Genomic DNA, 14,402 nt, shown 5'->3' on the forward strand with positions numbered 1-14,402 from the left:
TACAAATTATACACACGGGTCAGAACGATGCAAACACGGGAATCCTATTATATAGTAAGTGTAACCACTTACAGCCTTATCTTAGATATAGCTGCTATGGATGGTTGAAGCTTGTTGGTGTGGCACTTGAAGAATGCATACAGTATACCTCGGGTTAAGTACTTAATTCGTTCTGGAGGTCCGTACTTAACCTGAAACTGTTCTTAACCTGAAGCACCACTTTAGCTAATGGGGCCTCCTGCTGCTGCCACACCGCCAGAGCCCGATTTCTGTTCTCATCCTGAAGCAAAGTTCTTAACCTGAAGCACTATTTCTGGGTTAGCAGAGTCTGTAACCTGAAGCGTATGTAACCTGAAGCGTATGTACCCTGAGGTACCACTGTTACAGACGCTGCAGGTTACATACGCTTCAGGTTACAGACTCTGCTAACCCAGAAATAGTGCTTCAGGTTAAGAACTTTGCTTCAGAATAAGAACAGAAATTGCGTGGTGGCGGTGCAGCGGCAGCGGGAGGCCCCATTAGCTAAAGTGGTACCTCAGGTTAAAAACAGTTTCAGGTTAAGAACAGACCTCCAGAACGAATTAAGTTCTTAACCCGAGGTACCACTGTATGTCTATCTTATCATGCTTTCTTTTTTCTCAATTGCCTCATTTTGTAGAGGGTTTGGACACAATCTCTATTCTACAAAAGGCAGTGGTGTAATATATAGTGCTCAACACTATATATTAAGCTATACTGCTATTTATTTATTTATTTAATAAACTTTATATACCACTTGACTGTAGAAAAAACCCTCAAGGTGGTTTACAAGAAAGATAAAGCAATAAAATTATCAGTAAGAAGAATTTACAACTGTAATGTAAAACTTACAGGAGGTTAAAACAGCAATAAAATAGACTAAAACAAATTAAACACCTACAAACTTTATAAGCATTTGGGCAGGCTTGCCTGAATAAGAAAGTCTTCAGCAGGTGTCAAAAGGAGTACCGGTATGATGAATCCTGCTATGATGTCCTGTGTCAGTAAAGCAATACTCTTTATGGGCGATCAAATGTACTCATTTGCTCAGTCAATGGTTTCTCAAATCAGACTAAGTGAATAAGCTTTCCTCGGAATTTACTAATGTAGAGAGCGAAATGCTTGTGCATGGATTTTTAATTTTTCTCCGCTGTATAAAAAGTCCACAGAGGAACTGGCACATCTGAACTGGCTTTCCAAATTTCCTGAATGTACAAGTATTTAAGTATCCTGAATAGGAAGTTCTTACAGAAACTACAAAAGGGTGAAACCATGGAATCTTAGAGTTGGACGGGGTCCCAAGGGTCATCTAGTCCAACCCCCTGCAATGCAGGAATCTCAGCTAAAGCATCCATGGCAGATGGCCATCCAACCTCTGTTTAAAAACCTCCAAGGAAGGAGAATCGGAATCTCCTTTCTTGCAGCTTGAAGCCATTTCACAGCTTTAAAAGCCTACCTTCCACAGCAGGAGAAAGCATGCGTTCTCCCGTGACAGCCCTTAAGATATTTGAAGATGGCTATCATATTTCCTCTCAGCCTCCTCTTTTCCAGGCTAGACATATCCAGCTCCTTCAAGTGCTCCTCATAAGGCTTAGTTTCCAGACCCTTGATCATCTTGGTTGCCCTCCTCTGCACACGTTCCAGCTTGTCCACATCCTTCTTAAATTGTGGTGCCCAGAACTGGACACAGTATTCCAAGTGTGGTCTGACTAAGGCAGAATAGAGTGATACTATAACTTCCCTTGATATGGACACTATACTTCAGTGATCACAGCCTAGAATAGCATTACCTTTTTTTGCTGGTACATCACACTGTTGTGTGGCTTGTGGTTTTTTATTTTAAAAAAAACAAACACTCACGTTTGATTAAATTATATATATATAAAAATAAACAGAGAAGAAAGAAAACAACTTCTATTTGACCTTGAGTGTGCCATTTCTTGCATAAGAAATAAAAAAAGGCTAGAGGGTAGTTGTTCCTTGTCGTTATACTGTTGCTGATTCTGTTGTTAGTTATTAATTTTATTTTTTATGATTCACAATCTGCTCTTTGAGATATGCCATATGCTCAAAGCAATTCAAGGATGACAACTGTCAAAATTAGTCCAATAAAAATTGCCTAAATGAGGAAGATTTACTACATCCTGATAAGTCTGTAGAAAGCCCCTCCTCCGCTCTCAAAATGCTCCCCCCCATCTCCACATCACATACAAAAGTCCAGAATGAGAGTTAAAAGTGAAATTATTGCTTTTGAGTAAGTTATCTTAATTTTTTTTAAGCAAAAGTTATCAGAAACAGAAAACAGCTCTTTCCCCCCTTTCTCTTTCTTTGTAAGGCACAAGGGGTTATATCCTACTCAGAGTAGACCCATTGAAATTAATGGCACAAGTTAACTATGTCCATTCACTTCAGTAGGTCTACTCTGAGGTATGGCTAACATTGGCTGCAACCCAAGATTTGCAACCAATGCACAAGTTTACCATTACTGTACTTAATTCATTAAAGGCACATTGTATTAATAAAATAATACTTGCATTATGCAAAGTAGATGGGGAAAATCCTATATCCTGAAACAATAAGCTAAATCAAGGCACCCCCACCCTCGCCTTTACTAACATGGCATGAAAGGTAGATAAAACCAGACGAAAGCTCCAATCAAAACACATTTTCTAAATGCTACTATCATCCCCCCCTCTTCATTTTGTTTCAGTCTACTTATGAATGCGGTTTCATCTATTTCTATTCACACCAAAGACAAATCTTTGTCCTCCCATAGAATTGCACCAAATGGAATGTGATAAAGGGAACTTTCTCACAATTATGATGTTGGTGCAGGCTGTCAGCACAGAGGGGATGGAAATGAGGTTGGGGACAGGGAAGGGAATTCTAATAGACACCATGATATATACAATGAACGCAGGGCTATCCTGTGAGAGAAAGACTTGTCAAACTAATCAGATCTTCTATAGCTAGGTAAAGGCAGTAACGGAAGCGCTAACCTTGTAAAGATGCAGCTGCTGCTCCTCTGACATCATCAGGTCATGGCTGTCTATCACTATGGATTCCATGTCAATCAGCCAATCCCAGAGCTCCTGGTATTCTGAATCAAAGTCCAAAAGGCTGCAGATAAGGAATAAAATGTATTATGCATACTAGGGTATAGCTGTTAAGACCTTGTATTAGAATATAAGATATTCTCAAAAACGCATGATATCCCTAGCTCTGTTGCGGAAGAGATTCTTTATTTCAACAGGATAAATGAGAATTCAACTCCAGTATAAGCCGTGACCTAAATCTCAGCAAACGATACTAGATTCTGTCAACAACAGCAGACATATTTCTCTTCCTTCAAAAACTTTAAAAGAGATGGGAATTACATACAGGGCTGCTTAATGGTTTTTAAAGTGCTAACATATTTAGCAAACTTCTCCGCGATGAGCATTATGTGCTATTATTTGCACCAAAAACACTACTTTCACAGAAAAAAAATGACTCAATCCATTTAGCCATTCCTCTGCTGTCTATCTGCCTATCTCTGCAAATATATATCCTACGTTTATTTTCATGCATGAGTAGCTAGCATTTCAACATAACACTTTAAGATAGGCTTGAGTGAATATGGTAAGCCAGTGAGAACCAAGGCCAGATACAGTATTAGACAGGTGTTCCCTACAGACATGTTAGAAACAAAGGTAAGGACAGGAAGTCAAAACAATGAATCCTTGAATAGCCAGCAATCATTAAAATTCAAAGGAGGATCACAACGGTTTCCAAGAAAATAAATCATTAGAATAAGGAGCTTAAAAGGATTAATGTTATTCTCTATTGAAAGCCTAGTGAATAAGTAAAACACTGTGATACAAAAAAAGAAAAAAAGAAAAAAGTAACAGAAGGTGCACACGGAAAAAACTGCAGAAATGTCTGAAGAGTGACTCGTAAAAGAAAGAAAAAAATCATTTAGACTTGCTAAACTGCTGTCACTCTCCAAACCCTTACCTTTGGCTTTGAAGTACAATTATGAATCTAAGGACCATATGATAGTGTGTAGCATTATTGCTTACCAAAACTAATTAACTTAGTATATTTAGATTTAAATTATGTTATTTGCAGTCCACAAGGGAATCAGTGTATCCTGCAAGCAAAGCAATATTAATACTTGGGATATAAGTATTTGGTGCCATCAATTGATGCTAAACCAGATTAAAACAAAGTCAGCACTCATATAACGCTTCTATTACGATCACACTTAGGGTTAGTTCTGCAATAATGATTGAAGCTATGGGATCATTTGTGATTCAACTCCCATGCATATAAAGTAAAATCTATTCTGGAATGCATCACAGTAATCCAAACAACTAGTTTAAGGTTGAACCCAGATACTGGATTCCTGGTCCATCCAGGTCACAGGATTGCCCTTGAACAAGCTAGATGGGCGAGGCATTGCAAAATAGCAAATCATAGAACTGTAGAATTGGAAGGGACTCTGATAATCATCTAGTCCCCTGCATTGCAGAAATCTCAACTAGAGCATCCATGGCCAACAGACGGCCATCCAACCTCTGCTTAAAAACCTCCAAGGAAGGAGAGTCCACCACCTTCCAAGGGAGTCTAAACAGCTGTTACCATCAGAAAGCTCTTCCTGATGTTTAGTTGGAGTATCCTCTTACGTACAAAGGTAAGAATCACACCTGCTGCCCCATCCACTTTTGCCATCCACCACTAGCACACACAAACCCCGAAAATTGTCCACAGGACTATTCTCCTATAGAACACAGCAGCATCTAAGACCAATCAAGAAGATGGCAGCAAAAGAGCCCTATTGGCCAAGCTCATAAAGTCATGGCATTTTGAGTACCATTCTCAATAGCAGACCCACCATTGTGAAACTCTGCCACTCCTTACAAATGCAGACTTAAAATGATTGATGTTAGGGGTGCAACTCAGTGAAAGAGCAGATGTGTTGGCACCTCCAGGTAGGACTGGGAAAGACCCCATCTCAAACCTGGGTGATCCACTGCCAATCAGTGTAGGCATTGCTGAACTAGATGTGCCAATATTCAGACAAGGTATAAATTCCTGTGTTCCGAAAACAATAACTGCAACCATACAAACTGTGAAGCCAGCGAATGTGGTTTAAGTTTATTTAGTTCCACCAGCCGGATTGCAGGATTGAGTTGTAAGGAATGTATTTTAATTTGGTGGACAGGTAATCATAAATGCAGAGTTGCACACCTAATCCTCTGAATGCAAACATATTTCTTAAGGTGTGGACATTAATTCACTGTATAAAATGAAAATTCATGAGAGTCTTTCTCATGAGAAAATCATCTTGTGAGTACCATTAACAAACAAAAAATTAATGTGGAATTATTTTCACCAGCCAATTGTTCAAGTTTAACATTCTGTATAATTTCTAGTATTGTTATTCAGCTTGCATAATTTCTTTGTTAAAGTGCATATCCCATTTAGAAGTACTAAGGAAAGGCTGCATTCCATCAAAAATAATCCATTCATGGACAGAAAAAAACCATCCTTTTCTAGTAATCATCTGCTATATCTTTTTTTGATATCATCCTTTTTGAAACCTTCATACAGCATCATATAACTAACCAGAATGATTTCATAAAATGATCAAAGGTCTTTCAATTCCACAAATTTTGATCTTTCTTCACTTTGGTAAGTTGCCCCATGCAAAACTAGATATAAGCTATGCTTATTACCTAAACATTCCTGCAATCAGCTGTTCTTCAAAAAATTGTTATGAAAGAGAGTTGCAAGAAATTAGTTGACTATTAGCCACGTATGGTCTAAACTTCTAGCGATAAATGAAGGCAAAAGCGCATGGTCATATGCATAAGCAGGGGACTTTGGACAAAAATTAAGAACTTGGGGGAAATGGCTGTGTGCCCATTCACGACCACTAGAGGCTTTGATTCAATCTGCATGCGTGCTAAGCATGGCTTAGCATGAACGAACAGAGCAAAGGTAGTAGTTACTGTGCTCTTCCCATGATCCTCCTGCTGCCATCCTACCCAGGATGGCACCTAGATTTATGTCTGAACCTGGGCTTGCAGTTTGACTCACTCTAGACAAACTGCAAGCTGTAACCATGTTTTGTTTGTGACTTAATGCTCATGGTTTATCTGGTGAGACAAACCATGAACTCTAGTTCAGATGTAATGCTAAGCCCTGTGTAGAGCAGCAGCAGCAGCAGCAGCAGCAGCAGCAAAACCAGGGAGGAGCATAGCACAATCTTCACTCTGGGAAACAGCAAACTTGCTTGCTTGCACTAAGCCATGGTTTGGTTTAGCGTTACCTGATGTTACTGGCCACCCCAATCTCTGCCGAGTGGTGTTAGAATATTCTGTTCCACCTTAAGAACAGACGTGTGGAATTGTTGTATGTCACATGTCTGTTTACACTCCAGCACAGCTTGCTGGGAACTTCTGTTTGTGTATAGCTTTTGCTTATGCTGCTTGCTTTGGATACGAAGGAGATCAGACATGTTTCCTTTTGTCCTGATGTATGCTGAATAAACTGCTTGTAAATATACTCACACAGCCTCTCCTGCTAATTCTGTTGCGCGGCGTTTCTCTGCTGAGTAGTGTGCCCTAGCTACTGAAGCTCGGGTAGCAGATTCATGCACCAAGATCTGGAGATCGCCTGGCACATTGGCCGGTGGGCTGGAGCCAGCTGGAGCCAGCTTGGTTGCATGCCAACAAGTGGTGCATGAGGTTTCAAGGGGTCTTGACACTCAACTAGGGTCTGTGTTCCTTTGGGGTAAATGAGGTGTGGTGGAGTCTGTCTGCAGTGTCTTTGAAATATGATTTATTTAAACATATTTACATTGGAAGCTTTCAATGGAGAAAGATTTCACACTATTCATATCTCAGGAGAAACCTGACTTTCACACGGGTGCAGCACTGGAGTCCAAAGAATCTTGCACATTATCTCTGTGCCTCTGTCCCAGCCTGCCAAGATGGTTCTACCCCTGAAGTATTAGCCCCACCCTTCTTCTTCCCAAAGATCCTTGTCAGGAAAAAAAACAACCCCAGCCTCGTGTAAAACAACACTTTTTTTCCTGTGGGCACAGCCTGCCCCCTCCCCTGTTTTCGTACGTCATGGAAGCTGAAATCCTAAACCTTTCTCTTCCCATGGTAACCATGGGAACTCCTCCCTCTGTCCACCAGACAAAAAAATGTCTTGCCCTGATGATGGTTTTCATTGACGGGTTAATGACTTGCTTCCAGAACCTTTTGCCATTCTTTCCGACCCCTATCCGGGTGAGGTCTTGGCCTGGAAAAAGATGCTTAGCCTTCAATACTTCAAATATTATCTAAACTCTTCCACTTATTATTTTCAAACATTTACTAACTCTGTTACCTGTTGTCTGTAAACTGAGCCTCTGTGAAAGAAAGGGCAGCTTATTAACAACAGACCAACTTCTGATCGGAAGAAGGGAAACAGTGGCATAAAGGAGGCAATATTGTACTGGGAAGAAAAGAATCATACAAAGAGAGAAAAGGCAGCAATCAATTTTTTAAAAATGAGTAAAAGTGGGAAGGAAAACTAGAAGAAATAAAAGTGTTGGCATCAAGAAAACAGTAGTGGAAGAAAACATATTGAAAGAACATTTAAAAAGAGAAATGACTGAAATTCCAGAACAATTTCTGTGAGCAAAAAGAAAGAAAGAAATATCTATATATATCTATAGTTGGGGGTGGGGGAAGTAACAAAGTGAAAGACAGCGACATTTGTATAAAAGATATAAAGAAGTGGGCAGAGTATACAAGATTCATTTATTTAGATTTTTGTTCCAACTTTCCACAAAACAGCTCAAGGTATACAGAGTTCTGAAACAAGGTTTTTCACATAACAATACAAAAGAGAGAGAAAGTTGAGCTGGCCTGAACAATCTATACTTTCCTTATGCTGGGTGAAAATATATGCTGCTACTACACAATGACCAGTGAATTGTATACCAGCTATGCCTGGGAAGAATGGAGGGAAAACACACTTCCAGAAAATGAAAAGGCAGCAGAAAGGCCAGCAGATAAGATTCAGGTATTCCAGGAAAAACCACCAGAACCCACCAATTACATGTCCACATGTCACATGGTTGCACTGGTGCCAATGTACACAAGCTGACCAGAGACTATGTCTGTCACGTTTACATGCCCCAAATGTGGAACCAACACAATCAGGTAGGAACAGTAGGTGGTGCCAATGGAACCCCATGGTGCGCTCTGCTAAAACACCAGCGCATGAGGTGACGTGAATCCCACCATGGGTTCCCCCTTTTCCAATGGAAGAAAGATATGCAATCATGTAGTCGCCATGGGAATCTCATGGTGTGCTCTGTCAAAGTCCAAGCGGATGTTCTCAAACATGCAACTCCTTGGCCACAGCTGCTTCTGCAACTATGTATTATGGCTGTCCTGGTTGACTGCCAGTCATATGTTGACACTTCCCCTTTGTTAATGGCTGCCCACCTCCTTTCCCTGGCTGGTTGCATTGCTCCTTTTCAAGCTGCCCCATCCTCCTTGGTGAATGACTGCCCATGGCTACCCAACAAGCAGGGCTTCCTGCACAGCCCCAGTATTCCCTTCCCTTAGCTTATGCTGGGTTGTCCAGGAGGGCTGATGAAGACTGCCTGGGGATGTGCTTGCCTATGCCACTTTGAGAGCTCCACTCTGAGTCAGAAGAGGTATCAGAAGAGGATTCCCAGGTACAGCCCCTAGTGGAACAGAAACAATCTATGTGGTAAATACAGTTGACTAGGGGTGGCAACAATTCACATCATTGAGGATGTTGTGGAGGACAGAGAGGCAAAGAGCAGGTGTGGTGCCCTTCGTGGCTTCATCTCCCTGTTGGGAATGCCCATCGCTGGTCTGGCATGGAGCTTCTCAGGCTGCCTGGTGTGAGTAGATGGACTTTTCTCAATTGGCTGTATGCAGGTCGGTTTTGTTGGATATGGGGTGGAGCTCCTCATGGTCTGCACAGGAAAATGGGCTGTGTAGAGCAAAGGCAGGTGGAAGAGAGAGCAAGCAACAAACAATGATCAGCAGCTGGAAAACACAGTTCCTGGAGCCAGGTACACACAGGTGGCTGTAACAGAGCAGAGGAAACAGTGAAGGTGGTGCCACCGCTCATAGCCTTCCCTCCCATTGCTGGCAAGGGTTTAGAATAGACGACCTGGCCTTGGCCAATTGAGAGCTCACCTGTATGCAGTGTTAGCCCTCTGTGGAAGGCACTGCTCCCTGCTACTTGACAGTAAGAGCACTAGGAGCAATACAGTTTTCATTTATAGCAATCCAGGAGATACATGAGAGGCAATCACAGGGCAGTCATCCTTTGTAGCACACTTCTTCCTCTTCCCTTGTTTACCTGTGTGGGGTGCTCCTGGTACCCCAGAGTGGGGCTTACCTGTAAGTGGGGCTGAGTGCCTCTCCTGGGTGTCAGGAACACTTTTTCTCTCTGTTGGTGGATGGAATGGAAGTTCCATGAGACAAGAGTATTCATAAAGGAATAAGGAAGAGATGTGAGAAAGTTGCAACAGATATGCATTACAGCAAATGTTCCCCCTTCCCTTGCTCACCTGAGTGCGGTGCTCTGCCTGGCCCATCCAGTTGTTGGAGTGGAGTTTGCTGATAGGCGTTTGCATCTGGTCCAGAGGTGAGGTCCTGTTCTGGTTCTAGGCCAATGACATGACTGTTGTGTGCAAGTCCCTAGGGGCGCTCTTGTCCAAAGTACTCTTTCTTCACAGTTTCCCCTCACCAAAAGTTCCCCCTTGTGAGGAAACAGTGTGAGTGACATGGGGTCAGGGAGATGTAACTCTATAACGCATGCCTTGTCATCTGACCTGTAGTATCCCTATGTGAAGTTTATACACTGGTGGTGGTGTGGTGCAACGGGGCCACATGCTCTGTCATGGTAATGTGTCTGGGGCGAGAGGCAGGAGGGCTATTTATAATCCCACCTCCCTCCACTGAAGTCAATCACTGAAGTTTGGGAATACCACCAAAAGGTGGTATTCAACTAAGTTTTACTCAAAGTAGATTGAAATGAATGGCTCTTCGTAATGTTTACTAATTTCAGTGGGCCAAGACACAGTAAATTTTAGCTGAATAGCATCCTAATTATTTTGGGTTTTATAAAGTCTGATGTTTTCCATACGATTTGTTTTTGTGATTTTTAATTGTTTTACTTACATGCATTGTTTAGAGTTATTTATTAACCAGGTTACTTAAAATGTAAAAAACCCCAAAACCCTCACTTGTCTTTTTTTGGCGTTGACACAATGTCCTCCTCATCCAAGTGGCACTCTACTTTCCCCCCACTAAATCCAGATACACTAAAACACATTGTGGGCAGTTGTGTTTCAAACAAGAAAGATAAAGTGCTGATTTTTTTATTGGGCACCATCTATCGTCATTTATTAGCACATATAATTGAATGTATATATAATGCATGTACTGTTGAGGGAATGAGAGGCAGATGGGGCTCCTCAACCTGGGAAGGTAGACCATGTAGCAGAAGGGAAAATCTGATCCTGCTGCCTTGCAGCCATACTCATTCGTGAGAAAGCCTTTGGGGGTAAATGCAGAGGAACAATCCATATTTGCTGTCATGTGGGACACCTTTGGGAGAAGAAAAGGGTAAGGAGAAAACCCTACACAATTCTGGAGTGGAGTCCCTCCTTCCAGCAACTCCTGCAGCCAAGTTGGTGCCAAAGGTATTCCTTTCCTTTCGACTACAACAGCTAGATGGAGGAGATGAGGTTCTGTTGTCTGGGCAGCCCAAGACCTCCAAACACACTGCCCTGGTTTGCACCCTGGAGAGGTCACGTTGGTGATGCTAATGCAAAACAATGCTGGATGCAACAGTTACGAGTTATAAGCTCAACCTGATTGGCATAAGGTACAAGCGTTACGGGTTGCTTTTGTCAGTAGAAGTGGTCATCAAGCCAGGCAGCCCCAGGTCAATACATTGCTGACCCGCACACAGGTCAATGACTAATGGAACACAGCCATCGTTAACTGTGAGAGGGAAACACTCAACACTGACATTGCCACTCTGCAGGAGACTAGACTCGCATCAAATGGCTGTCTCTGAGAGAAGAACTACACCCTTTTCCGGCAAGGAGGGAATCCATGGCATAGGTTTCACAGTGAGGAACCCTCTTCTGTCTGCGAAAGAACTGCTGACCAAGGGCTCAGAACACTTGCTTTCCTCTGGTCCGGTTAAGATCTTGAGCGTCTGTGCTCCCATTATGTGCTCTGACATACAGACCGAAGACCAATTCTACGAGGAACTAGGCACATTCTTCTCTATCAAGGCAAAACAGCAAATGTCCTGGAGGCATCCAAGGTCAGGCCAATGACACCAGCTGAACTTGATTGTCATCAGGCTATCAGCCCTGAACTGTGTTCATGTTGCATGGAGCTACCAAGGTGCCGACTGCAACATGGATCAGTCCCTGTTGACAAGCAAGATCCCTCTCCAGCCAAATAGGTTCCAAAGCACAAAGCAGGAAGTGTGGACACGAATCAACACTGCTAGATCAGCCAACTTTGTGAATGTTTCTCCAATTCCGATGAACAGGTACTAGAGAGCCAGTATGGTGTACTGGTTAAGAGTGGTAGACTTGTAATCTGGTGAACCGGGTTCACATCTCCACTCCTCCACATGCAGCTGCTGGGTGACCTTCGGGTAGTCACACTTCTCTGAAGTCTCTCAGCCTCACTCACCTCACAGAGTGTTTGTTGTGGGGGAGGAAGGGAAAGGAGATTGCTAGCTGATTTGAGACTCCTTAGGGTAGTGATAAAGCAGGATATCAAATCCAAACTCTTCTTCTTCTACTGAACTTCCCAAGAGACAGCACTGAAGTAAGGTGGAACTACATCAAAGAGGCAACCTACAACACAGTGATGTCCTCCTTTGGCAAAAGAGAGCAGCAGGTCCCTGGCTGGTTTGAGGCTGGCATTAAGGACACAGATCCTGTTATTGCTGCAAAGCACGAGGGCCTTGTGAACTACAAGTGCACACCCTTCAAGAAGTTGCTTGCTGCACTGAGAAAGGCAAGGAGCGATGCCTAGAGGATTGCCAGATGATGTGTCAATGACTACTGGCTAAAGATGGACCAGACCATTCAACTCGCTGCTGACAGTGGCAACTTTCACAAAATGTATGTAGGCATGAAGGAAGCCTTCAGGAAAACTGCACCACTGAAAACCTAATCTGGAGAGATTATCACAGACTGCAGCAAGCAGATTAAGTGATGGGAAGAGCACTATCAAGAACTGTACTTGCAGGAAAACATGGTTGCCGACACAGCAGTTGACAGCATCCAGACTTGGAAAAGCTGGATGCTCCTCCCTTCCTTGACAAGCTGAAGAACGCCATCAACTCCATGGTTATGTGGTTAAGTCTCAGGACAGGACATAATGCCAACAGCACTGTTAAAAGCCAGCCTCAACTCCTTCCTCGTGACACACCTCCATGGACTTCTCTCGCAGTGTTGGGAAACTGGACACCTTCATTTGCTCCAGCTGCAACAAAATAAATCTCTCCCATATTGGTCTCTACAGCCACAGCAGGCGCTGTAACGCCCCAACAATTTGACTTTACCCTCAAAGGCGCACTCTTCCATTGTCTACCAAAACAGATAGATGCCAACAAAATATACTTAAAATGTGGAATAGTGGTCATTACAGTAGTGGCAGTAGTCATTGTAGCAGTAGCAGCAGCAGCAGCAGCAGCAACAGCTGTATTTGGTTTTGAACGTGGAATTTGTATGGCATTTGTTATATTGATTCCTTTTTGTTTGAGATCTGTCAACGGCTTAGAGATTCATGTTGGAAGATGCAGCGGTATAAAAAATTAATAAATAGCTGAACACCCTCTGTCAGTTTTGAGTGTTAGCTGGCCTGGCCTGCGACTCCGAGGATTTAAAAAGAAAGAGGCAAGCGTGTGTGTCGGAAACTGAGGAAACGCAAATGCTCAAGGAGGAAACTGCACATCTTCACAGTTTCCGTTTTTGTTTTAAAATTATCTTGCTCCCTTGGGGCTGGGGGAATAATTTAAAAGGAAATGCACTTTCGCATACTCAGGATGTTTGCTGAGTTATGTAGCAACCTGTTTTCTTTGTTTATTTCGAGATGGGCCCGTTTTGCTTCCAAAGTGAATGGCTCAGGGGCCCCACTCACTTCACAGTTGCAAGGAAATTAGGTTGCTGGTGAATTGCCTGGTGCTACGAAGCAACATGTCTGGATGTGAGTTTCTCAGGAGCGTCAGATTGGCCACCGATAGAGGGAAAAGTTCTGGAGAAGACAGGCATTTTGTGTGATCCAGGAAAGCAATCCTTGTGGGGGTTTTTTTTTATGTCTTTGATAAAATGCTGTTAGAGAACCTTGGGGAATCCAAAGAAATAAAGAGCCAAGGCTGTATATGTACCATACGCAGAAAGTCTGAGGATATTCTGTGCATTCTCCTTGAAATAATGAGCAGTTCTGGTTAGCCTGTCCATACAGTGATCAATTGATGTCGGGCAATGAGTCACAACACACTGATCTTTGTGTGTGTGTGTGTATCTGGGAGAGAAAGAATCTTGGCTTAGCAGGAAAAAATCCTCCTGAATAACATAGGAGCAAGGAAGAGAAGATAATCTTTTTAAAAAAGATAACAGATCACTGAGAATAAAACAACAAAAAGAATAGTTCCCTACCCATTACTTCCCACTGTGTGAACTTTTGACATATCCGCAAACTCTTCCTTTCGCTTGCTACTGCTGTTGTACTGCTCGCTGTACAGCTTTAAGGACATCTGTTCAACAGCATCTCTTTGTGCTTCCAGATAGCATAGCTGAACCTCAGCCTAGAAAAAGACAACAATAAGAAATAAAATCCTTTGTTTTCATTCACAAGGAATACATGTATAAAGTCACTGCTTTGGGGCCCAATGAGCATTCAATCCAAAGTTATAATGCATAGTGGTATTAAACATTATCCTAATATTGATTAGGTGGTTCTTTATGCATTAAATTGCTGTAAAATTAAAAGGGCAATAGCCTACAAAACACTCCTGATCATCTGATGTGGTATTGTTTAGAATTATTATTATTATTAATTAGCCGCCCTTCGCCATAAATTCGGGGAGGTGGGGGTGTTACAACAATTTAAAATACAATATTATTATTTTTTTTAAAAAAAGAAAATTACAAAAATCACAAAACACAGTAATCATCAACACCATCAAAAGTTCATACATGCTTATATTATATTTTGATTTCCAATCGCCTTGCATTATAAATCTTCAAGACCATTTTCTAAAAGGAGATTCTTGGAAACAAATAGCAATTGGCTTTGGCATAACCCCCACTACAC

At 42.2% G+C, this 14,402-nt stretch overlaps 1 protein-coding gene across 3 annotated transcripts in view; it reads right to left on the bottom strand.

Annotated features, from left to right (window-relative positions):
• AKAP6 (A-kinase anchoring protein 6) overlaps positions 1 to 14,402 on the bottom strand; it is a 249,429-nt gene that overhangs the window by 74,822 nt on the left and 160,205 nt on the right. For all 3 annotated transcript variants that reach the window (XM_082213378.1, XM_082213377.1, XM_082213376.1), the window contains exons 8-9: positions 13,745 to 13,893; positions 3,018 to 3,138 (exon numbers count right to left, since the gene is read on the bottom strand). In XM_082213378.1, coding sequence (XP_082069504.1) covers positions 3,018 to 3,138; positions 13,745 to 13,893 — 270 coding nt within the window. The remainder of the gene's footprint in view (positions 1 to 3,017; positions 3,139 to 13,744; positions 13,894 to 14,402) is intronic.

The sequence above is a fragment of the Podarcis vaucheri genome (genome assembly GCF_965113315.1).
Source record: "Podarcis vaucheri genome assembly, chromosome: 1".
In the NCBI taxonomy this organism is placed as follows: Eukaryota; Metazoa; Chordata; class Lepidosauria; order Squamata; family Lacertidae; genus Podarcis; species Podarcis vaucheri.